This window comes from Somniosus microcephalus, chromosome 33 (assembly GCF_052327205.1).
Source record: "Somniosus microcephalus isolate GS21.2 chromosome 33, FLI_Smic_1.0, whole genome shotgun sequence".
NCBI classification, from domain to species: domain Eukaryota; kingdom Metazoa; phylum Chordata; class Chondrichthyes; order Squaliformes; family Somniosidae; genus Somniosus; species Somniosus microcephalus.
Genome location: NC_141019.1, coordinates 3,625,758 through 3,651,190, shown reverse-complemented (window position 1 = coordinate 3,651,190; position 25,433 = coordinate 3,625,758). Strand labels below are relative to the sequence as shown.

Sequence of the window (25,433 nt, the reverse complement as noted above, 5' to 3'; positions counted from 1 at the left end):
TTAAACGTCCCATTAGTGTTTTCCTTTGTGTAACTGGTCTTGTGATGGGGCCATTCCAGTTTTAAAGCCCCGTTGATCGTTTCCAAACAGTGTTGAAGTCAGCTAACGAAGGTCTGAGTGCAGCTATTACCCATTGATTGTCTGTGCAAACGGCCTTGATGGGTTTTAATCAGAGGTCCGAATGCCACTGTTTGCTTCTCATACATAAATGCAGAAGGCCTGTCTGCCTTCTAATTTCTGGAACATTCCTTCTTTGTCAGTCCAAACCTCAACTTTACAGGCCTTGGCCATGAGGTTGACCACAGCCATCTTGTTGGGCCCTGGAGCCCTGGATTTTAAACTCAGTCCAGCCAGGGTTTCTCCAATAAGCCAGAAGTAAATCTTCAGGGGAGACATGAAATTTGCGAATCCTTTCACTAACCACTCTCTCAATATGTCCCGCCACCTTCAGGGACCTATGCACATTAACTCCCAGGTCCCTCTGTCCCTGCACACTCTTTAAAACTGTGCCATTAAGTGTATATTGCCTCTCCCTGTTCCTTCTGCCAAAATGCATCACCTCACACTTCTCTGTATTAAATTCCATTTGTCACTTGTCTGCCCATTCTGCTAGCCTTTCTATGTCCTGTTGCAGTCGATTGGTATCATCCTCACTGTTTGCCACACCCCCAAGTTTGGTGTCATCAGCAAATTTAGAAATTCTACTCTGTTTTCCAATATCCAGGTCATTTATATGTATCAAAAAAGCAGTGGCCCCAGCACTGACACTTGGGGAACACAACACCACTGTCTACCATCCTCCAGTCTTGAAAAACAGCAATTTACCACAACTCGCTGTTTTCTGCCCTTAAGCCAGTTCCTTATCCAAGCTGCCACTGACCCACCTATTCCATGAGCCTCAATTTTGTTAACCAGCCTTCTATGTGGTACTTTGTCAAACGCCTTCCTAAAATCCATGTAGACAACATCCATTGCATTCCCTTCATCAATCCTCTGTTACTTCATCAAAAAATTCAATTGGATTAGTCAAACACGATCTGCCTTTTATAAATCCGTGTTGGCTCTCCTTAATTAGCTTAAACCTCTCCAAGTGCCTGTTAATTTTTTCCTTGATTACTGTTTCTAAAACATTACCCACCACTGATGTTAAACTGACCGGCCTCTAGTTACTAGGATTGCCCTTACACCCTTTCTTGAACAATGGTGTCACATTTGCCACTTTCCAATCCTCAGGCACCTCCCCCGCATCTAGGGAAGATTGGAAAATTATGGCAAGCCCTTCCGCTATCTCCGACCCCAATTCCCTTTGCAACCTGGGATGCAAGCCATCTGGACCAGACGACTTATCCACTCTAAGCATACCCAGCCTTTCTAGTACATCCTGTCTATCAATTTTCACCCCTTCCATTGCTTCTACCTTTTCCACTTCTACCGATATTTTGTCAGCATCCACCTCCTTAGTAAACACCGAAACAAAGTACTCATTGGGTATTCTAGCCTTGCCCTGCGCCTCTAAGCAAATATCACCTTCTTTGTCTCTAATGGGCCTCACCCCGCCTCTTACTACTCGCTTACTGTTTACATGTCGGTAGACGATTTCTGGGTTCCCTTTTATGTTAACCGACATTCTACTCTCATACTCTCTTTGCAATCTTATTTTCATCTTCACTTTCCCTCTCAACTTACTGTATTTGGTCTGGTTCTCCCTTGAAGAATTCACCTGACATTCATCATACACCCTCTTTTTTGTTTCTTCATCTTCTCAATCTCCCTCATCATCCAAGGAGCCCTTGCTTTGGTTCCCTTACCCTTCCCTCTTGTTGGAATGTACCTAGCCTGTACTTGGAACATCTCCTCCTTAAAGATCACCCATTGTCCCATTACAGTTTTTCCTGTCAGTCTTTGGTTCCATTTTACCCTGGCTAGATCCTTTCGCATCCCATTGAAGTTAGCCCTATTCCAGTTTAGAAGTTCCACTCTAGATCGTTCCTTGCTCCTCTCCATTGCTAATCTAAATCTTATGATACGATGATCACTCGTACCCAAGTGTTCTCCCACAGACACTTGGTCGACCTGGCCCACCTCATTCCCCAGCACCAGATCTAGCAATGCCTCCTTCCTAGTTGGGCCAAGAACATATTGATGAAGGAAATTCTACTGAACACATTTCAGAAATTCCTTCCCCTCCTTTCCCTTTACCCTAGCATTATCCCAATCGATATTTGGGCAATTGAAGTCCTGCAATATCACCACTCTATAGCTCTTGCATATCTCTGCGATTTCCCTGCAGATTTGCTCCTCTACCTCCCTCTCACTATTTGGAGGCCTGTGGAATACCTCCAATAGTGTGATCAGACCCTTATTGCTCCTCAACTCTAACCAAATGGATTCTGTCCTTGTCCCCTCAAGAACATCCTCCCTTTCCAACACTACAATGTCTTCCTTAATCAGCACTGCCACCCCACCTCCCTTTTTTCCTTCCCTATCTTTTCTGAACACCTTGCACCCTTGAATAATAAGTGCCCAGTCCTCACCATTTTTAAGCCACATTTCCATTATTGCCACAACATTGTATTGCCACACGGCTAATTGTGCTTGTAGGTCACCAACCTTATTCACCACACTTTGTGCGTTTACGTACATGCATTCTAAACCCACTTTTGAATTTTTTGTAGTCTTTCTTAGTCTGCTCCTATCTAATATGGTATTACTTCCACCTTCAGCACTACCTTCCCCTCCAGTACCATCCAACACACTCACTCTTCCATGCACCCCATTCCTCCCCTCCACTCCTACATGCTGGTGCCCATCCCCCTGCCAAGCTAGTTTAAACCCTCCCCAACAGCACTAACAAACCTCCCCGCGAGAATATTGGTCCCGGCTCTGTTGAGGTGTAACCCGGCCGGCTTGTACAGGTCCCACCTTCCCCAGAAATGGTCCCAATACCTCAGAAATCTAATGTCCTCCCTCCTGCACCATCTCTCCAGCCACACATTCATCTGTTCTATCCTCCTATTCCTTTACTCACTAGCACGTGGCACCGGGAGTAATCCGGAGATTACTACCTTTTGAAGTCCTGCATTTTAATCTCTTTCCTAGCTCCCTATAGTCTGCCTGCAGGACCTCATCCATCTTTCTGCCTATGTCGTTGGTACCGATATGGACAATGACCTCTGGCTGTTCACCCTCCCCCCTCAGAGTGTCCTGCAACCGCTCAGTGACATCCTTGACCCTGGCACCAGGTAGGCAACATACCAGCCTGGAGTCACGTCTGCGTCCACAGAAATGTCTGGCCTAGAAATTCGGTGGCGCCCTGGGCGCCGGAATTACCGCTGCGATTGGAGCCGTTGCCCCCGCCGGAAATTCAGTTTGAGCGCCCCAAGAGGGACGCAGGGCGCTGCTCGAGGCGCTCCGCGTCCCTCTTAGGGCGCTGAAACTGAATATCGCAGCGTAACGTGCCGCAGCGCCACACGCTGCGGCACGGCGCGCTGCGGTACTGCAGGCCTTCCTCCCCTTCTTAAGGGGGAGGGGCCTGTACCAGCACGATGACCGATCGCGAGTGCCGGCAAACGAGCCCGGCACTGAGGAGAAGTGCCGGGCACTTGGGACACAGCCGGCACTGCCCGGGGGGATCAGGAGGCCGGGGACGGAGGTGCTGGCAGGCGGCCAGTGAAAAAATGGCCGCCCCGCACCTCCACCTTAATTTGCGCCACTACCACCACAGGTAGGCCCCGTGAACCGGGCGCGATTTGCGACCGGCGTTAGAGGCAGGCGCGACCAAATATCGCGATCGGGGCAGTAGCGGGGCGCTGCGCACACCGATGACTTCATCGGTGGCGGAGCAGCGCTACAGGCTAACGCCGCCATTAGCGCCCCGCTAAATATCGCGGGAGGCGTGGCCAGTGGCGCTAAAGCCACTGAGTGCCCTCTTTAGGCGCTAACTGGTGGCGCAGCCCACCGAATTTCTAGGCCTCTATCTGTTCCCCTAACCAACGAATCCCCTATCTCTATTGCTCTTCCACTCTTCTTCCTCCCCCGCCGTGCAGCTGAGCCACCCGTGGTGCCGTGGCCTTGGCTCTGGCTGCTCTCCCCAGAGGAGCCATCACTCCCACCTGTTTCCAGAACTGTGAACTGGTTAGCGAGCGAGATGCACTCTGGGGATTCCTGCCCTACCTGCCTGGTCCTCCTCCTCTGTCTGGTGGTCACCCATTCCCTCTCTGCCTGCACATTCTGAGGCTGTGGGGTGACTGACGTAATAAAACTCACTCCGCACTTGGTTTGAGTATAAAGCAAGGCTTTAATTAACTTGTTTCAGAACATGGAGGTCTAGTTGTACTTCACTAGTTCCTGTCTTACAAAATGTCCCTGGCAAGCTGGGCCCACACCCGAGTATTTATACTCCTTGGACGGCGCCACCAGCTGGCCGTCCAGCGTTATTTCATGAGTAATTTCTTTATGAGGATGAGATTTATGACAGTGACCACTTCTAGAAACGTGCTTTCCAAGTATTTCTCAACCTCGCGGATGCTCTGCAGTGACTCCAGCTGCCACTCAAGCTCTGAAACCCGGAGCTCGAGTTGCTGCAGTTGGCGACACTTCCTGCACATGTGGTCGTCCAGGCTGCAAGAAGCGCCCAGGATATCCCACATGGCACAGGATGTGCAAATCACGGGACTGCACTGCCCTGCCATGCCTCTATTTACCAGACTATGGAGGTAATTTAGCAGAATAAACTTAACAAGAAACACTCAACAGCTACCCACCAATCAGCACCTCCTTCTATAGGCTAGGAACTACTTAGCAGAAATATACTGAAAACAGATCAAAAAAAGCTTACCACAAATACTCACCCTATACTCACCTCTCAGCTCCCTGGTGCCAGCGACACCTTTGAATTCTGATGTCACTCCTTCGTTGTGTCGCTTGCCGACTGTCTCCCTCGCAGGTAGTCCGCTCGCTCAGACTCCAGGTCTCTGCTCCACGCTGCCTTCATCCCTGGTCTCCAACTCCATTCCTCCCGCAGGTCCGCTCGCTCAGACTCAAAGGAGGAAGCTTATAAAGTTACCAGAAAAAACGGTCAGCCTGAGGATTGGGATCTTTTTAGAAATCAGCAAAGGGGGACCAAGAAATTGATAAAGAAAGGGAAAATGGAATATGAGCACAAACTAGCGAAAAATATAAAAACGGATTGTAAAAGCTTCTATAGATATGTGAAAAGAAAAAGACTGGCGAAGGTAAATATAGGTCCTTTACAGTCAGAGACGGGAGAATTTATAATGGGGAATGAGGAAATGGCAGAGAAATTAAATAAATACTTTGTTTCTGTCTTCACGGAGGAAGACACAAAAACCACCCAGAAATATGAGAAAACCAAGGGTGTGGCAAGAATGAGTAACTTAAAGAAATTATTATTAGTAAAAAACAGTACAGGTAGACTATCCTTTATCCGAACTTCCGAAAACCGAAAACCTCTAAAAACCGAAAGTTTTTTCATTCAGCGTAAGTCGTGCACACGACATGACCAGAGTGGCGCACGACTTACGCTGAGCAGGGCAGAGGGTCACAGAGTTCCCTCCTGGGTAGGAGATTGCAGGCCGAGCCGGGCAGTATGAAGGAGGTACCGGGAGAGTGAACCCAACAATACAGCAGCCTGTCCGATAGCTGCAGCGGCCCGTCCGATATTCTTTTCTCCCCCCGACCCGAACCGAACCCCGACCCGACTGATATTCTTTTCTCTCCCCCACCACCCCCCCGCCAACCTGACCCGACCCGAACCGCAGCCCGTCCGATATTCTTTTCTCCCCCCCGACCCCCCCCCGACCTGAACCGCGGCCCGTCCGATATTCTTTTCTCCCCCCCGAACCGAACCCCGACCCGACCGATATTCTTTTCTCCCCCCCACCCGACCCGACCCCCGACCCGAACCGCGGCCCATCCGATATTCTTTTCACCCCGACCCCCGACCTGATTTGCGGGCCAGCTTAGTAGGAGTCAGCCGATATCCGGCTTTCCAGAGAAGCAGGAAGGGGAATGAGACACGGAACAGTTGCAAGAGGTAGCCTGAACTTTTAAAATTTATATTAAATACAAATTTCCCAGTCTTATAATAATACCTTCTGAAATCCGAAAACCGAAACTCAGCTGGTCCCAAGGCTTTCGGATAAGGGATAGTGTACCTGTACTATCAAAATTAATGGGACTAAAAGTCGACAAATCCCAAGGACCGGATGACCTACATCTTAGGGTTTTGAAAGAGGTGGCCATTGGGATAGTGGACACATTGGTTCTCATCGTCCAAAATTCTATAGATTCTGGAATGGTTCCTGCAGATTGGAGGATAGCAAATGTAACCCCGCTATTTAAGAAAGCAGGGAGAGAGAAAACGGGGAACTACAGACCTGTTAGTCTCACATCAGTAGTTGGGAAAATGCTGGAATCTATTATAAAGGATGCAATAACTGGGCACTTAGAAACTAATAGTAAAATTGGGCAGAGTCAACGTGGATTTATGAAAGGGAAATCCAGTTTGACAAACCTATTGGAGTTCTTGGAGGATGTAACTAGTGGAATAGACAAAGGGGAACCGGTAGATGTGGTGTATTTGGATTTTCAGAAGGCTTTCGATAAGGTCCCACACAAGAGGTTGGTGAACAAAATTAGAGCACATGGAATTGTGGGTAATATACTAGCATGCATTGAGAATTGGTTAACAGACAGAAAACAAAGAGTAGGGATAAACGGGTCTTTTTCAGGATGGCAGGCTGTGACTAGTGGGGTACCGCAAGGATCGGTGCTTGGGCCCCAGCTATTCACAATCTATATCAATGATTTGGATGAGGGGACTAAATGTAACATTTCCAAATTTGCTGATGATACAAAGCTAGGTGGCAGTGTCAGTTGTGAAGAGGATGTGAAGAGGCTTCAAGGGGATCTCGACAGGCTCAGTGAGTGGGCGAGAACATGGCAGATGGAATATAATGTGGATAAATGTGAAGTTATCCACTTTGGTAGAAAAAACAGAAAGGCAGAGTATTTCCTAAATGATGAAAGATTGGAGAATGCAGATGGTCAAAGGGACCTGGGTGTCCTTGTACATGAGTCACTGAAAGTGAATGTGCAGGTGCAGCAAGCCATTAGGAAGGCAAATGGTATGCTGGCCTTCATTACAAGAGGATTTGAGTACAGGAGTAAAGAAGTCTTACTCCAATTATATAGGGCCTTGGTGAGACCACACCTGGAGTACTGTGTACAATTTTGGTCTCCTTACCTAAGGAAGGATATACTTGCCATAGAGGGAGTGCAACGAAGGTTCACGAGATTGATTCCTGGGATGGCGGGACTGTCGTATGAGAAGAGATTGAGTAAACTAGGCCTGTATTCTCTTGAATTCAGAAGAATGAGAGGGGATCTCATTGAAGCATACAAAATTATTACAGGGCTTGATAGGGTGGATGCTGGGAGAATGTTCCCCTTGGCTGGGGAGTCTAGAACCAGAGGTCACAGCCTCAGGATAAAGGGTAGGCCATTCAGGACTGAGATGAGAAGAAATTTCTTCACACAGAGGGTGGTGAATCTTTGGAATTCTCTACCCAAGAGGGCTGTGGAGGCTCAGTCATTGGGTATATTCAAAACAGAAGTCGATAGATTTCTGACTAGTAAAGGCATCAAGGGATATGGCGATAGGGCCGGTGAATGGAGTTGAGGCAGAAGATCAGCCATGATCTCATTGAATGGCGGAGCAGGCTCGAAGGGCCGAATAGCCTACTCCTGCTCCTAGTTCTTATGTTCTTATTGCTCCCAGGTCTCTGCTCCGTGCTGCCTTTATTTCCGGTCACCGACTCCATTCATCCCGCAGGTGCACTCGCTCAGACTCTGATACAGAGTAAAGCTCCCTCTACACTGTCCCATCAAACACTCCCAGGGCAGGTACAGCACGGGTTAGATACAGAGTAAAGCTCCGTCTACACTGTCCCATCAAACACTCCCAGGGCAGGTACAGCACGGGTTAGATACAGAGTAAAGTTCCCTCTACACTGTCCCATCAAACCCTCCCAAGGCCGGTATAGTACGGGTTAGATACAGAGCAAAGCTCCCTCGACAGTGTCCCATCAAACACTCCCAGGGCAGTTACAGCACGGGTTAGAAACAGAGTAAATCTCCCTCTACGCTGTCGCATCAAACGCACACATGGCAGGTACAGCACGGGGTTAGATACAGAGTAAATCTCCCTCTACACTGTCCCATCAAATACTCCCAGGGCAGGTACAGCACGGGGTTAGATACAGAGTAAAGCTCCCACTACACTGTCCCATCAAACACTCCCAGGGCAGGTACAGCACGGGGTTAGATACAGAGTAAAGCTTCCTCTACACTGTCCCATCAAACACTCCCAGGGCAGGTACAGCACGGGGTTAGATACAGAGTAAAGCTTCCTCTTCACTGTGCCATCAAACATTCCCAGGGCAGGTACAGCACGGGTTAGATACAGAGTAAAGCTTCCTCTACACTGTTCCATCGAACACTCCCAGGGCAGGTACAGCACAGGTTAGATACAGAGTAAAGCTCCCTCTACACTGTCCCATCAAACACTCCCAGGGCAGGTACAGCATGGGTTAGATACAGAGTAAAGCTTCCTCTACACTGTCCCATCACACACTCCCAGGGCAGGTACAGCACGGGTTAGATACAGAGTAAAGCTCCCTCTACACTGTCCCATCAAACACTCCCAGGGCAGGTACAGCACGGGTTAGATACAGAGTAAAGCTCCCTCTACACTGTCCCATCAAACACTCCCAGGGCAGATACAGCACAGGTTAGATACAGAGTAAAGCTCCCTCTGCACTGTCCCATCAAACACTCCCAGGGCAGGTACAGCACAGGTTAGATACAGAGTAAAGCTCCCTCTACACTGTTCAATCAAACACTCCCAGGGCAGGTACAGCACGGGGTTAGATACAGAGTAAAGCTCCCTCTACACTGTCCCATCAAACACTCCCAGGGCAGGTACAGCACGGGTTAGATACAGAGTAAAGCTCCCTCTGCACTGTCCCATCAAACACTCCCAGGGCAGGTACACTGCAGGTTAGATACAGAGTAAAGCTCCCTCTACACTGTCCCATCAAACACTCCCAGGGCAGGTATAGCACGGGTTAGATACAGAGTAAAGCTCCCTCTACACTGTCCCATCAAACACTCCCAGGGCAGGTACAGTACGGGTTAGATACAGAGTAAAGCTCCCTCTACACTGTCCCGTCAAACACTCCCAGGGCAGGTACAGCACGAGTTAGATACAGAGTAAAGCTCCCTCTACACTGTCCCATCAAACACTCCCAGGGCAGGTACAGCATGGGTTAGATACAGAGTAAAGCTCCCTCTGCACTGTCCCATCAAACACTCCCAGGACAGGTACAGTATGGGTTAGATACAGAGTAAAGCTCCCTCTACACTGTCCCCATCAAACATTCCCAGGGCAGGTACAGCACGGATTAGATACAGAGTGAAGCTCCCTCAACACTGTCCCATCAAACACTCCCAGGGCAGGTACAGCACGGGTTAGATACAGAGTAAAGCTCCCTCTACACTGTCCCATCAAACACTCCCAGGGCAGGTACAGCACGGGTTAGATACAGAGTAAAGCTCCCTCTACACTGTCCCAGCAAACACTCCCAGGGCAGGTACAGCACGGGTTAGATGCAGAGTAAAGCTCCCTCTACACTGTCCCATCAAACACTCCCAGGGCAGGTACAGCATGGGTTAGATACAGAGTAAAGCTCCCTCTACACTTTCCCATCAAACACTCCCAGGGCAGGTACACTGCAGGTTAGATACAGAGTAAAGCTCCCTCTACACTGTCCCATCAAACACTCCCAGGGCAGGTACAGCACGGGTTAGATACAGAGTAAAGCTCCCTCTACACTGTTGTATCAAACACCCCCAGGACAGGTGCAGCACGGGTTAGATACAGAGTAAAGCTCCCTCTACACTGTCCCATCAAACACTCCCTGGGCAGGTAGAGCTCGGGTTAGATACAGAGTAAAGCTCTCTCTACAGTGTCCCATCAAACACTCCCAGGGCAGGTACAGTACGGGTTAGATACAGAGTAAAGCTCCCTCTACACTGTCCCGTCAAACATCCCAGGGCAGGTACAGCACGAGTTAGATACAGAGTAAAGCTCCCTCTACACTGTCCCATCAAACACTCCCAGGGCAGGTACAGCATGGGTTAGATACAGAGTAAAGCTCCCTCTGCAGTGTCCCATCAAACACTCCCAGGACAGGTACAGTATGGGTTAGATACAGAGTAAAGCTCCCTCTACACTGTCCCCATCAAACATTCCCAGGGCAGGTACAGCACGGATTAGATACAGAGTGAAGCTCCCTCTACACTGTCCCATCAAACACTCCCAGGGCAGGTACAGCACGGGTTAGATACAGAGTAAAGCTCCCTCTACACTGTCCCATCAAACACTCCCAGGGCAGGTACAGCACGGGTTAGATACAGAGTAAATCTCCCTCTACACTGTCCCATCAAACACTCCCAGGGCAGGTACAGCACGGGTTAGATACAGAGTAAAGCTCCCTCAGCACTGTCCCATCAAACACTCCCAGGGCAGGGACAGCACGGGTTAGATACAGAGTAAAGCTCCATCTACACTGTCGCATCAAACACTCCCAGGGCAGTTACAGCACAGGTTAGATACAGAGTAAAGCTCCCTCTACACTGTCCCATCAAACACTCCCAGGGCAGGTACAGCACGGGTTAGATACAGAGTAAAGCTCCCTCTACACTGTCGCATCAAACACTCCCAGGGCAGGTACAGTACGGGTTAGATACAGAGTAAAGCTCCCTCTACACTGTCCCGTCAAACACTCCCAGGGCAGGTACAGCACGAGTTAGATACAGAGTAAAGCTCCCTCTACACTGTCCCATCAAACACTCCCAGGGCAGGTACAGCATGGGTTAGATACAGAGTAAAGCTCCCTCTGCAGTGTCCCATCAAACACTCCCAGGACAGGTACAGTATGGGTTAGATACAGAGTAAAGCTCCCTCTACACTGTCCCCATCAAACATTCCCAGGGCAGGTACAGCACGGATTAGATACAGAGTGAAGCTCCCTCTACACTGTCCCATCAAACACTCCCAGGGCAGGTACAGCACGGGTTCGATACAGAGTAAAGCTCCCTCTACACTGTCCCATCAAACACTCCCAGGGCAGGTACAGCACGGGTTAGATACAGAGTAAATCTCCCTCTACACTGTCCCATCAAACACTCCCAGGGCAGGTACAGCACGGGTTAGATACAGAGTAAAGCTCCCTCAGCACTGTCCCATCAAACACTCCCAGGGCAGGGACAGCACGGGTTAGATACAGAGTAAAGCTCCCTCTACACTGTCCCCATCAAACACTCACAGGGCAGGTACAGCATGGGTTAGATACAGAGTAAAGCTCCCTCTACACCGTCCCGTCAAACACTCCCAGGGCAGGTACAGCACGGGTTAGATACAGAGTAAAGCTTCCTCTACACTGTCCCATCAAACACTCCCAGGGCAGGTACAGCACGGGGTTAGATACAGAGTAAAGCTTCCTCTTCACTGTCCCATCAAACATTCCCAGGGCAGGTACAGCACGGGTTTGATACAGAGTAAAGCTTCCTCTACACTGTTCCATCGAACACTCCCAGGGCAGGTACAGCACAGGTTAGATACAGAGTAAAGCTCCCTCTACACTGTCCCATCAAACACTCCCAGGGCAGGTACAGCATGGGTTAGATACAGAGTAAAGCTTCCTCTACACTGTCCCATCACACACTCCCAGGGCAGGTACAGCACGGGTTAGATACAGAGTAAAGCTCCCTCTACACTGTCCCATCAAACACTCCCAGGGCAGGTACAGCACGGGTTAGATACAGAGTAAAGCTCCCTCTAAACTGTCCCATCAAACACTCCCAGGGCAGGTACAGCACGGGATAGATACAGAGTAAAGCTCGCTCTACACTGTCCCATCAAACACTCCCAGGGCAGGTACAGCACGGGTTAGATACAGAGTAAAGCTCCCTCTACACTGTCCCATCAAACACTCCCAGGGCAGGTACTGCACAGGTTAGATACAGAGTAAAGCTCCCTCTACACTGTCCCATCAAACACTCCCAGGGCAGGTACAGCACAGGTTAGATACAGAGTAAAGCTCCCTCTACACTGTCCAATCAAACACTCCCAGGGCAGGTACAGCACGGGGTTAGATACAGAGTAAAGCTCCCTCTACACTGTCCCATCAAACACTCCCAGGGCAGGTACAGCACGGGTTAGATACAGAGTAAAGCTCCCTCTGCACTGTCCCATCAAACACTCCCAGGGCAGGTACACTGCAGGTTAGATACAGAGTAAAGCTCCCTCTACACTGTCCCATCAAACACTCCCAGGGCAGGTATAGCACGGGTTAGATACAGAGTAAAGCTCCCTCTACACTGTCCCATCAAACACTCCCAGGGCAGGTACAGCATGGGTTAGATACAGAGTAAAGCTCCCTCTACACTGTCCCATCAAACACTCCCAGGGCAGGTACAGCACGGGTTAGATACAGAGTAAAGCTCCCTCTACACTGTCCCAGCAAACACTCCCAGGGCAGGTACAGCACGGGTTAGATGCAGAGTAAAGCTCCCTCTACACTGTCCCATCAAACACTCCCAGGGCAGGTACAGCATGGGTTAGATACAGAGTAAAGCTCCCTCTACACTTTCCCATCAAACACTCCCAGGGCAGGTACACTGCAGGTTAGATACAGAGTAAAGCTCCCTCTACACTGTCCCATCAAGCACTCCCAGGGCAGGTACAGCACGGGTTAGATACAGAGTAAAGCTCCCTCTACACTGTCCCATCAAACACTCCCGGGACAGGTGCAGCACGGGTTAGATACAGAGTAAAGCTCCCTCTACACTGTCCCATCAAACACTCCCAGGGCAGGTACAGCACGGGTTAGATACAGAGTAAAGCTCCCTCTACACTGTTGTATCAAACACCCCCAGGACAGGTGCAGCATGGGTTAGATACAGAGTAAAGCTCCCTCTACACTGTCCCATCAAACACTCACTGGGCAGGTACAGCTCGGGTTAGATACAGAGTAAAGCTCCCTCTACACTGTCCCATCAAACACTCCCAGGGCAGGTAAAGCACGGGTTAGATACAGAGTAAAGCTCCCTCTACACTGTCCCATCAAACACTCCCAGGGCAGGTAAAGCACGGGTTAGATACAGAGTAAAGCTCCCTCTACACTGTCCCATCAAACACTCCCAGGACAGGTACAGCACGGATTAGATACAGAGTAAAGCTCCCTCTGCACTGTCCCCATCAAACATTCCCAGGGCAGGTACAGCACGGATTAGATACAGAGTAAAGCTCCCTCCACACTGTCCCCATCAAACACTCCCAGTGCAGGTACAGCACGGGTTAGATACAGAGTAAAGCTCTCTCTGCACTGTCCCATCAAACACTCCCAGGGCAGGTACAGTACGGGTTAGATACAGAGTAAAGCTCCCTCTACACTGTCCCGTCAAACACTCCCAGGGCAGGTACAGCACGAGTTAGATACAGAGTAAAGCTCCCTCTACACTGTCCCATCAAACACTCCCAGGGCAGGTACAGCATGGGTTAGATACAGAGTAAAGCTCCCTCTGCACTGTCCCATCAAACACTCCCAGGACAGGTACAGTATGGGTTAGATACAGAGTAAAGCTCCCTCTACACTGTCCCCATCAAACATTCCCAGGGCAGGTACAGCACGGATTAGATACAGAGTGAAGCTCCCTCAACACTGTCCCATCAAACACTCCCAGGGCAGGTACAGCACGGGTTAGATACAGAGTAAAGCTCCCTCTACACTGTCCCATCAAACACTCCCAGGGCAGGTACAGCACGGGTTAGATACAGAGTAAAGCTCCCTCTACACTGTCCCATCAAACACTCCCAGGGCAGGTACAGCACGGGTTAGATACAGAGTAAAGCTCCCTCAGCACTGTCCCAACAAACACTCCCAGGGCAGGGACAGCACGGGTTAGATACAGAGTAAAGCTCCATCTACACTGTCGCATCAAACACTCCCAGGGCAGTTACAGCACAGGTTAGATACAGAGTAAAGCTCCCTCTACACTGTCCCATCAAACACTCACAGGGCAGGTACAGCACGGGTTAGATACAGAGTAAAGCTTCCTCTACACTGTCCCATCAAACACTCCCAGGGCAGGTACAGCACGGGGTTAGATACAGAGTAAAGCTCCCTCTACACTGTCTCATCAAACACTCCCAGGACAGGTGCAGCACGGGTTAGATACAGAGTAAAGCTCACTCTACACTGTCCCCATCAAACACTCCCAGGACAGGTACAGTACGGGTTCATGGAACTGAATATCAGGCGCTGCGTATAATGGGCGACCAAGCCAAACCGCCCGGTTTGTGCCACTGCCCGGGACGAATTTCTAGCCCTGTGTTGTAGAAACTATAAAATTTCTATGTAATTTAATGATTTTTCTTGCAGGAGAATGGACTCACCCATCCTACCTACTCACCAGACAAAGACACGTCACCCGCAGGTATGATGTGACAAGAGAAAGTTTGCATTTGAAATTTTGCATTGCTTATTTATTTTGGAATATGTAAATTAGTTTAATCTTTTAAGTTTTCGGTTTATGATCCTCACTGTTAAGTATGTGTATTGTATTGAACAATTAACACAAAGACTTAAACGTATAACTCAAACAGGTCTTTACTGGTTGGAGGTAGGGACTATACATAGGTCTTTACTTCATGCCCACAGGCGGGAACTGAGGGGAGATCAGTACCCACAGTACTATTTATACCCCTATGGCCAGGAGTGGTACTGCGTATCGCTACGCCCAACAAGTAGTGCAGTCCTGTCCATAGGTTCAAAGTAGCACACATATTACATACACAACATTCCTCCCTTCCTAGCTTTACAGTCATCTCCCCATTTAACATAACGTAATAACATATATACATATATAGCTTCAGGTTTACATAACAGAATAACATAGATACATAGATAACTTCATGTCAAAACAGATCACAGATTCAGTCTCTGCGGAAAACAGTTCACAGATTCAATCTCTGTGGTGGAGTCGGTTCACGTTGCTGGAGTGACTCATTCAATAGTCCTTCCACGGATTTAACAGTTTGAACTTCCGAACTGAATTGGCTCCGTTCGGAGGGACCACGTGTGTGATCTGGTAGAGGTAATAATGGTTCAGATGGGTCATCTTCTGTTTCGACTTTTCCTTTTCTGCTTCTTGGAGACTCTCTGGGCTCCACTGTCAGCTGCCAGCTGCATGCGCAGTTCCTCCTTCTCTCCCTCCTTTTTTCGTAGTAGAGCCACCTTCTCCCGATGTTCCGTAGACTTTCGGTGCTCCTCCATGATTTCTGTATGGTGGGAGTCGAAGTTACAAGTTGGGCAGGACAGGACATAGTAATATTCGGTGTCGTCCTGATCTAGGCCAGCGAGAGGGTCTTCTATTTCCTCCATACCCAGCTGGGCGTTAGCCAGCTTTTGTTCCAAGTCCAGACATCTTTCCTGAAGAGACTTCTTCATGCGTACCTCTTCATCCAGCTTTTTCTGGGCTTTCAGCAAGTCGTTTACTAATGACCTCATTTGAGATTTTACTACTTCAACTTCTTTTGGAGATTGATTGATCGGACTATTCAATCCCTCTACCGGAGCAGCTGTTTCAGCGGTCTGTTGTTCTACGTTGACGTGAGTCAGCGTACTTTTGGCATCCAAGGGCTGCTCTGTTGCAGTCATCTCAGTCTGTGTTGCCACCTCAGCTCTTCCAATAACCTTTGAGAGCTCCGAACCCCTTTCGTTTGAATATTGAAGTTCGTGTTCAAGTTTTTCCCATTTCAGAGTCCTGTCCTTCAGCATATGCAGGAGTTGGCTGACCGTTAACTCCTCTGACATCAGACGTTTTGTGTGCTCCTGTTCCATTTTCTCCATCAGCTGCTTCTGTTGTCTTTCCAGATTCTCCAACTCTATATCAAAGAACTCTTTCGTTGCATTCAACTCTTGCTCACAACGGCGAAGCATTTGTTCTAATTGCTGTTGTAGTTTGAAATGGAGTTGAGTTCGAGCCCGGTGTCCCTCAGAAATGGGCACATCAGTAGACTTGCCAGACTCAGAATCCACAGTTAAACTATGTTGTTGTTGCTCAGTGGAATTCTGTGCTGAAACTTTGTCTTTTGCACCTGAGTTGGGCTTACCATCATCCGTTCCAGAGTCTGGGCCGACTATCTTCACCGAGTTCTCACTCGTTATTGTTTGTAGGAAATGCCAGTCCATATTCATTTTCCTAATCCACTCCCGTCCTAGTAGTGGAGAACCTCCTTCAGATATCACATATAAGTCCATTATTTGACTGTCTTCGCCCTTGTGGACCACTGCAACCTCTATTTTCCCGATGGGGTACACTCTTTGCCCCGTGTATGTTTTCAATATAATCCCCGTATCCTGTAGGGGAATATGTTGGAATAACTTTCCGTAATCTTTCTTATTTATGACCGTCAATGCCGATCCAGTGTCCAATTCCAGTTTTACTTGGACTCCTTCTATCTGAAGAGTGACCCAAATTGTCTGGAGGTCTGCACCCTTACCAGCGTTGAGTACTCTTAAGCTAGCCAGTTCATTACAGCTTAAGCTAGCCAGTTCATTACTGCTAGCGTCTGAATCGGACTCCTGTTCGGTCACCTTGTGTACCTTTGCGTATTTTCCTTGCGGTGACTTCTTGTTGCTGGTCTTCTTCCCTGACCTGCATACTCTAGCTATATGTCCAAGCCTACCACAAGTTCTACATTCTTGGTTTTTAAACCAACACTGGTTCTGATCATGCGTTGTCTTTCCACAACGATAACATTTGCCAGAACTCACACCCAATTTGTGTGCACTGAGCTCCGGTGACCGTAGCTGCATTACTGCCGTGCCTCTCGCTGCGGCTTCGTGTGCTGCTGCCATAGTGACCGCCTTCTCAAGCGTCAGCTCATTCTCCTCGAGCAGTCGCTTTTGTGTATCCTGTTTAAATAAACCACACACAAATTTGTCTCGAAGTGCCTCTGTCAGTCCCGTTCCAAACTGGCAATATTTCGCTAATTTACGCAATTCCAGCAAATAATCAGCATTGCTTTCATGCTGTAGCTGCCTTCTGTCGTAAAATTTAAATCGTTCCGCTAGCATCAGCGGCGTGGGGTTTAGATGATCTTTCAGGACAGTAACAATCTCATCGAACGTCTTATCCGCCGGTTCATCTGGTGATAACAGGTGTTTCAATTGCCCGTATGTCTTCGCACCCATTAAATTTAATAATGTTAAAGCTTTATCTTGGTCATGAATTTTATTGGCCTTACAATAATTTTTTACTCTTTCAACATATATGGCCCAATCTTCGAGGTCACTATCAAAGGTACTAATATTCCCGTGTTTAGGCATTGTAGATTTGCAATTTCTCAGATTTTATTTTCTTTACTTGTTATCAAAGATGGCGGCTTCCCGCTCTTGCCGTCGTCCTCCGCCCACAAAATGGCGGTTTTCCCGCGCTTGGCGGTCTTCACCCGTCCCCCGACGCCGTCTCCCTTCAGCCCCCGAGTGCGGCCCTTATCTTTGGTTCCGATCGCTGGCCCGCGCTGCGCCTCGCACTTGAAGCGGCTCCCGGCCTCTGGCTCACCCGCTCGCGCGGCTCTTGCTTGCTCGCTCCCTCCCGGGCTCTGGCTTACCCGCTCGCGCGTTTCACCGCGGCTCTTATCAGGGATTGCGATCGCCCTTATCTTCTCCAACTTCCCCAGCCCTGTCTTTGCAGCCAACACTGCACGGCTTACCCCACCACCTAGGTTGAACAAGGAAACTGCAGAAAGACTTCTGTCAGTCGCTGGAAGCTGTCAGGATGTTTGCTGCACTCCAGTGCTCAGTCGCTGATGGAGGCTTCAGAGTCCTAAAGCCTGTCGCTTCTAGTGGGGTGGTGATGTTGGAAACCTCTCTTCAACTGCCGCAGGGTAAGAACCTGACTCGTCGCCAGTGTTAAGTATGTGTATTGTATTGAACAATTAACACAAAGACTTAAACGTATAACTCAAACAGGTCTTTACTGGTTGGAGGTAGGGACTATACATAGGTCTTTACTTCATGCCCACAGGCGGGAACTGAGGGGAGATCAGTACCCACAGTACTATTTATACCCCTATGGCCAGGAGTGGTACTGCGTATCGCTACGCCCAACAAGTAGTGCAGTCCGGTCCATAGGTTCAAAGTAGCACACATATTACATACACAACACTCACCATAAAAAACTATCGTCTGGTCTGACTGGGCAGTCTGCTTATTTGGTATCTGTAATCTTGGCCAACCCTCAATGAAACCACTTCTATGGCAAATAAAAGTTATTTTTTAAACATAGTTCGCTGACATTTGAGAAAGCCAAATAGAGAGAGAAAGAGACAGACAGTCAGAAACAGAGAGAAGTCAGAGCCAGACAGAGTTAGAGCCAGAGAGTGAGAGAGAGAGAGGCACAGAGAGAGACACAGACGGACAGAGAGAGAGAGCCAGAGAGAGAATGAAAGAGTCGGAGAGAGAGAGTGACACAGAAAGAGAGAGCGAGACAGACAGACACAGTCAGAGAGAGAGAGAGACGCAGAGTGACAGAGACAGAGAGAGCTAGACAGACAGACAGAGAGCCAGAGAGAGAATGAAAGATGGAGAGAGAGAGTCAGAGAGAGAGAGTCGGAGAGAGAGAGTGACACAGAAAGAGAGAGCGAGAGACAGACAGACAGACACAGTCAGAGACAGAGAGTCAGAGCGAGAGAGAGAGACACACAGAGACAGAGTGACCGAGACAGAGAGAGCTAGACAGACAGACAGAGAGAGCCAGAGAGAGAATGAAAGATGGAGTCAGAGAGAGAGAGATGGAGTCAGAGAGAGAGAGAGAGAGAGAGAGAGACAGGGTCGAGAGAGAGCAAGAAACAGAAACAGACTGAAAGACAGAGACAGAATCATACCTTCCAGCCAATGTCCCAAACTCCTCCATCATCATCCTTGGGTATGTCCTGTCCCACGGGCAGGAGCAGCACCAGGCGTACATAAAAATGAGATGCCAACCTGGGGAACTTGCAACACAGGACTACATGCATGCTAAAAAGCAGAAGCAGCATGCTATAGACAGGGCTAAGCGATCCCACAATCAATGGATCAGATCAAAGCTCTGCAGTCCTACCACATCCAGTCGTGAATGGTGGACCATTAAACAACTAACGAGAGGAGGCTCCATGAATATCCCCATCCTCAATGATGGTGGAGCCCAGCACGTGAGTGCAAAAGACAAAGCTGAAGCGTTTGCAACCATCTTCAGCCAGAAGTGCCGAGTGGATGATCCATATCGGCCTCCTCCTGAGGTCTCCACCATCACAGAAGCCAGTCTTCAGCCAATTCGATTCACTCCACGTGATATCAAGAAATGGCTGAGCGCTCTGGATCAGCAAAGGTTATGGGCCCTGACAACATCTCGGCTATCGTGCTGAAGACTTGCGATCCAGAACTAGCCATGCCTCTAGCCAAGCTGTCCCAGTACAGCTAAAACACTGGCATCTATCCGACAATGTGGAAAACTGCCCAGGTAAGTCCTGTCTGTAAAGTCTGTGGGTTGTGCAGTTAATAAATACACAGACTTCAGAAGTAACAAACAAACAGGTCTTTACTATTCGAAGGTCCGGGCGAATCTGCCCAATAACTCCTGGCGCAACACTTATATACTGGTGTGATCACTATTGGTATTACAGTATACAGAAGCCAAACAAATAGTGCCACACCTAAAGTAGTTCCCTTAAAGGTGAACGGTTACATTCAATAGTTCCCGTAAAGATAGACGGGTACATACACTACAATCCTCCCTTTTTAGCTTATTACTTACAGAGCCCCCGTTAAACATACATATCTTCAACTTCCTATAAAACAAATTACAGATATAATCTCGGTGGAGTCAATGTCATATAAAACAATTTACAAATATAATCTCGGTGGAAACAGTTCACAGGTTCAGTCTCTGCGGAAACAGTTCATAGATTCAGTCTCTGATCTTGACTCGTTCCGAACAACATTTCTTTGGTGTAGCCGGATTACCTGGCTAGCGTGACTCCTCCATAGCCTTTTTCTTGACGTAACAGCTTGAACCTTCGTCCTGTTGAACCAGCAGTGCGGACTTTTACAACCAACTGGCTGTCTTGACATTTTCCAGTTTTTCAACTAATTTAGCTCCTTTAGTAATGTCCCGCCTGGAATGGTAGAAGTGCTAATATTTTAGACAGTTATTATCTTCTGCTTCTTCTTTTTCTTTTCTGCCTTTTTGAAACTCTCGGAGCTCCTTTCTCGGCTGCCAGCTGTAGCGCCACCAACTCTCTATGTTCCTTAGACCTTAAGTGCTTCCTCCGGATTTCAGCACTTTGAGAGTTTTCATCACAAGCTGGACAGACCACATCCTCGTAATATTCAGTGTCACTCAACAGGTCATGGTAATATTCGGGTTCGTCCTGAGTTAGGCCAGCGAGAGAGACTTCTTCTTCCTCCTCACCCGTCTGGACGTTAGCTGACGGTGGTTCCTTCCCTAAACATCTTTCTTGAAAAGCCTTCTTCATGCATTCATATTCATCCCGCTCTTCCTGGGTTATCTGCCATTCCTTCACGACGGACCTCATTTGTGAGTTCAATACCTTCCTTTCCATCGGTAATTGCGTTATCAGGCTATTTAACCCTTCTACTGAAGTAACGGTTTCCACATTCTTCTGTTCACCTTGACGTGATTCAACGTACTTTTGGCATCCTTGTAAAATTTGTGTTGCCACCTCAGCTATCTCCGTGACTTTTGAGAGCTCCGAACTCGTTCCCCCTGAAGATTGAAGCTCGTGTTCAGATTGTTCCCCTTGCAGAGTCTTGTCCTTCAGCATATGAAGGAGTTGGCTGACCGTTAACTCTTCCCTGGGAACACGGTGGATCAGAGTCTTCTCCATTTCCTCCACCTCTTTCTCCAATACTTCCACCTTACGTTCCTCTTGAACTTTGGCTTTCAGCGCTCGGAAAAGTTGCGCCCTGATGCTCTCTAGTTCATGTTCAGGGACCATTCTTACAGTGTCCTGTTCTTCCACTGAAAGGATTCCCAGTTGAATCTGTTCTTCAAGTTGTTGAACCTCGGTCATTGCCGCCTCATATTTGTCTTGGGTGTCCTTCAATGTTTTTATAAGTTCTTGGACATCCTGTCTTTCATGCTCTGCCATGATTTTCACCTCTAATTTCTCATCTATGGATGGATCTCCTACCGATGAGTCTGTCTTGGCCTTGAGCTCATCAAGAATTTCCTGCAGCCTTTGGACTTCTTGCTCATGTTCAACCTTTAGTTGTTCATATGCTTCTACTGAGGCTGCCGAGTTAACCCCCTCCAGAATTGTAGCCTGGGCCTGTTCATACTGTTCTTTCAACTTCTCACACTCTGCTTGTAAGGAGTCGTAGAGAAGAACTGGAATAAAATCCTGGCTCCCTGAAGATTCCTCTTCCTTTGGTTCATTCTGTAAATATTCTAGTTCCTGAACAGCATCAGGGGAATGTGATTGGTATTTGACCACGATGGCTCTATGGTCGCTCTCTGCTTGAGCTAGCTGTCTCTGTAGTCTTTCCAGGTTCTCCCATTCGGTGTCCCAGAACCTTTCCATATTTTTCATCTCTTGTACGAGACGGTCACTCAACTGTTCTAATTGTTGTCGTACTTTGACATAAGTTTGCGTCCGAGCTCGGTGTTCTTCCGTCATGGATGAATCCTTTGCTTGAACAGGCTCAGAATTCTCTGTCAACCTGGAGTTCTGCTCTGCAGCTTTATTCTTCTTGGTACCATAAGTCCTTCTGCATGTCTTCGTTTTCTTTCCCATCGTCGGCAAGTCCCTTTTAGCCTTGTTTTCCATATTCGACTTGGTCTTATCATCATCCATTTCAGAATCTGAGCTAATAGCTTGCACCGAGTCCTCCCTCATTATGGCTTTTAGGTAATGCCATTCCATGTCTATTTTCTTAATCCACTCCCGTCCTAGAAGTGGTGGTCCTCCCTCAGGTAATACGTACAAGTTCATTCTTGGGTGTTCTTTACCCCTATCTCTCACCTTGACTCTTATTTTCCCCACGGGGTATACGTTATGCCCCGTGTATGTCTGTAATACGAACTTGGTATTTCTTAAAGGTATATGAGAGAATAGCCGGTGGTAGTCCCTTCGGTTGATGACTGATAGAGCTGATCCAGTGTCCAGCTCCATTCTTACTTGGACTCCAGCTATTTTTAGTATGACCCAGATGGCCTGTAGATCCGTTTCTTTACCCACATTGTGGATTCTCAGCCTACCCAGCTCCTGGTTGTTTGGGTCTGAGTCTGAATTCTGTTCGTCTGAACTCTTCTCAGCCACCTTGTGTACCTTGTTGTACTTTTCTTGTGGTGGCTTCCTTTGATTATTGGTCTTTTTCCCGGACCGGCATACCTTCGCGATGTGACCCAGTTTGCCACATTTCCTACACTCTTGGTTCTTAAACCAGCATTGATTCTGGTCATGCGTTGTCTTCCCACAACGGTAGCATTTTGTTGTGCTTGAAGTAATTTGGTCCACCCCAAGTGCCGCCGCCTTTAGTTGCATTTCCGCCGTTCCTTTCGCTGCGGCTTTGTGCGATGCAGCTATAAGGACAGCCCTGTCCAGTGTGAGGTCGTTCTCTTCCAGTAGTCGCTTCTGCGTCCCTTCTTTGGACAATCCGCATACGAACTTGTCCCGCAGCGCTTCTGTCAGATTCCCTCCGAACTGGCAGTATTTCGCTAGCCTACGCAGTTCGACCAAGTATTCCGCATTGCTTTCGTCTTTCTTCTGCGTTCTTGCGTAGAATTTGAATCGTTCAGCCAGCATCAGCGGTGTGGGGTTCAAATGGTCCTTCAGCACAGCCACAATCTCTTCGAAGGTCTGATCCGCTGGTTTATTTGGTGCTATTAGATGCTTCAAGAGCCCGTATGTTTTTGCCCCCATCGAGTTTAGCAATGTTATCGCCTTGTCGTCTTCCTCTATTTTGTTGGCTTCGCAATAGATCTCTATGCGTTCCACGTACGTGGCCCAGTCTTCTATTTCCGAATTAAAGTCGTTAATATTCCCTCGCTTAGGCATTTTTCTTCCCTTGGGAGCAGCACCAGTATTTCTTTAAGTATTCTTATTTATTTGTTTGTTTCTAAGATGGCGGTTTTCCCGCGAAATCGGCGGTTTCCCGCTCTTTCCTTCTCTCCCCGCCCACTTCAATGGCGGTATGTCAATCAAGATGGCGGTTTTCCCGCGAAAATGGCGGTTTCCCGCTCTTCCTTTCTCGCCCCGCCCACTTCAATGGCGGTTTCCCGCTTCTGGCGTCTTCTCCGCCTAATGGCGGCTTCCCGCGTTTCTTCCCGGTAGAAGGGGTACGCTTCCCCCACAGCGGACAGGTTCAGCCACTGGCTGGCTTCCGCACAGCTCCCCTTACTCGGCTATGTCTTTTCCTCCCGCCCGCACGGCTCTACCGGCGCTGGGTACACCCCGTTAACGGAGGACAGTTCAGCCGCTGGACTGGCTCTCGCACAGTCTCTCTCTCCGTACCCGGCTCTGCCGCTCTCTCACCCGCACGTTCGGTGCTACCGGCCCTGGGTACCCCGTTGGTGGAGAACAGTTCAGCCGCTGGACTGGCTCTCGCGCAGTCTCTCACCCCGTTTTCGGCTGTGTCTCTCACCCACTCCCGCACGTTCGGTTTTGCCGGCTCTGAGTACCCCGTTGGTGGAGAACAGCTCAGCCGCTGGACTGGCTCCTCGCAGTCTCTCTCTCCGCACCCGGCTCTCACCCGCACGGTTCCCGTTCGCCTCCCCAGCCCTCTCGCAGACCGGTGTTTCCCTCCCCGGCTGCGGCTGGGTTTCTCTTCCCGCGCCTACTCGCAGGCTCAGCGCTTCGTGGCTGCGGTCGCTGCCCGGATTTTTCCCGCCGATCGCGGTCCGGCTGTCACCCGACGCCGTTGGACCTGACTTTTGGCCGGCACAGCTCCCCCTCGACCGAGGCCGAGTGCTCTGCCCTTATCCTCTGGATACTTCTACCCCTTCCCCTACTCACAGTCTCTTCGGCCGCCTTGTTTCTTGCTGGTCGGCTCACTCCGCACCATGGCAGAAGGGTAGTCAGTGCCTGTTGCTGATACAGCTTTTGTTGTTAGTCTTCCTGCTTTCTGTTGTTGCAGCCTCGTGTTTTCTTTTGGTAGCACGACGAGGGCGGTTGTCTCTCTTCGACGCTCTTCGTTGCTTTTGGTAATCTTGCCGCAGGGTACGATCGGACTCGTCGCCACTGTAAAGTCTGTGGGTTGTGCAGTTAATAAATACACAGACTTCAGAAGTAACAAACAAACAGGTCTTTACTATTCGAAGGTCTGGGCGAATCTGCCCAATAACTCCTGGCACAACACTTATATACTGGTGTGGTCACTATCGGTACTACAGTATACAGAAGCCAAACAAATAGTGCCACACCTAAAGTAGTTCCCTTAAAGGTGAACGGTTACATTCAATAGTTCCCTTAAAGATAGACGGGTACATACAGTACACTGTCCACAAAAAGCAGGACAAATCCAATCCGGCCAATTGCCGCCCCATCAGTCTACTCTCAATTGTCAGCAAAGTGATGGAAGGTGTCGTCGACAGTGCTATCAAGCGACACTTACTCACCAATAACCTGCTCACTGATGCCCAGTTTGGGTTCCGCCAAGACCACTCTGCTCCCGACCTCATTACAGATATGGTCGAAACATGGACAAAAGAGCTGAATTCCAGAGGCGAGGTGAGAGTGACTGCCCTTGACATCAAGGCAGCATTTGACCAAGTGTGGCATGAAGGAGCCCTAGTAAAACTGAAGTCAATGGGAATCGGGGGGAAAACTCTCCACTGGCTGGAGTCATACCTAGCACATAGGAAGATAGTTGTGGTGATTGAAGGTCAACCATCCCAGCCCAGGACATTGCTGCAGGAGTTCCTCAGGGCAGTGTCCTAGGCCCAACCATCTTCAGCTGCTTCATCAATGACCTTCCCTCCAACATGAGGTTAGAAATGGGGATGTTCACTGATGACTGCACAGTGTTCAGCACCATTCACAAATCCTCATAATGAAGCAGTCCATGCCCGCATGCAGCAAGACCTGGATGATGTTCAGGCTTGGGCTGATAAGTGGCAGGTAACATTCGCACCACACAAGTGCCAGGCAATGACTATCTCCAACAAGCAAGAGTCTAACCACCGCCCCTTGACATTCAATGGCATTACCATCGCCGAATCCCCCACCATCAACATGCTGGGGGGTCACCATTGACCAGAAACTTAACTGGACCAGCCAC

General features: G+C 48.9%; 1 protein-coding gene across 1 annotated transcript in view; it reads left to right on the top strand.

The window, feature by feature from the left end:
• The window catches only part of slc26a10 (solute carrier family 26 member 10), a 96,062-nt gene that overhangs the window by 56,484 nt on the left and 14,145 nt on the right, over positions 1–25,433 (top strand). Inside the window, exon 11 of the mRNA XM_085972515.1 lies at positions 14,529–14,583. Coding sequence (XP_085828641.1) covers positions 14,529–14,583 — 55 coding nt within the window. The remainder of the gene's footprint in view (positions 1–14,528; positions 14,584–25,433) is intronic.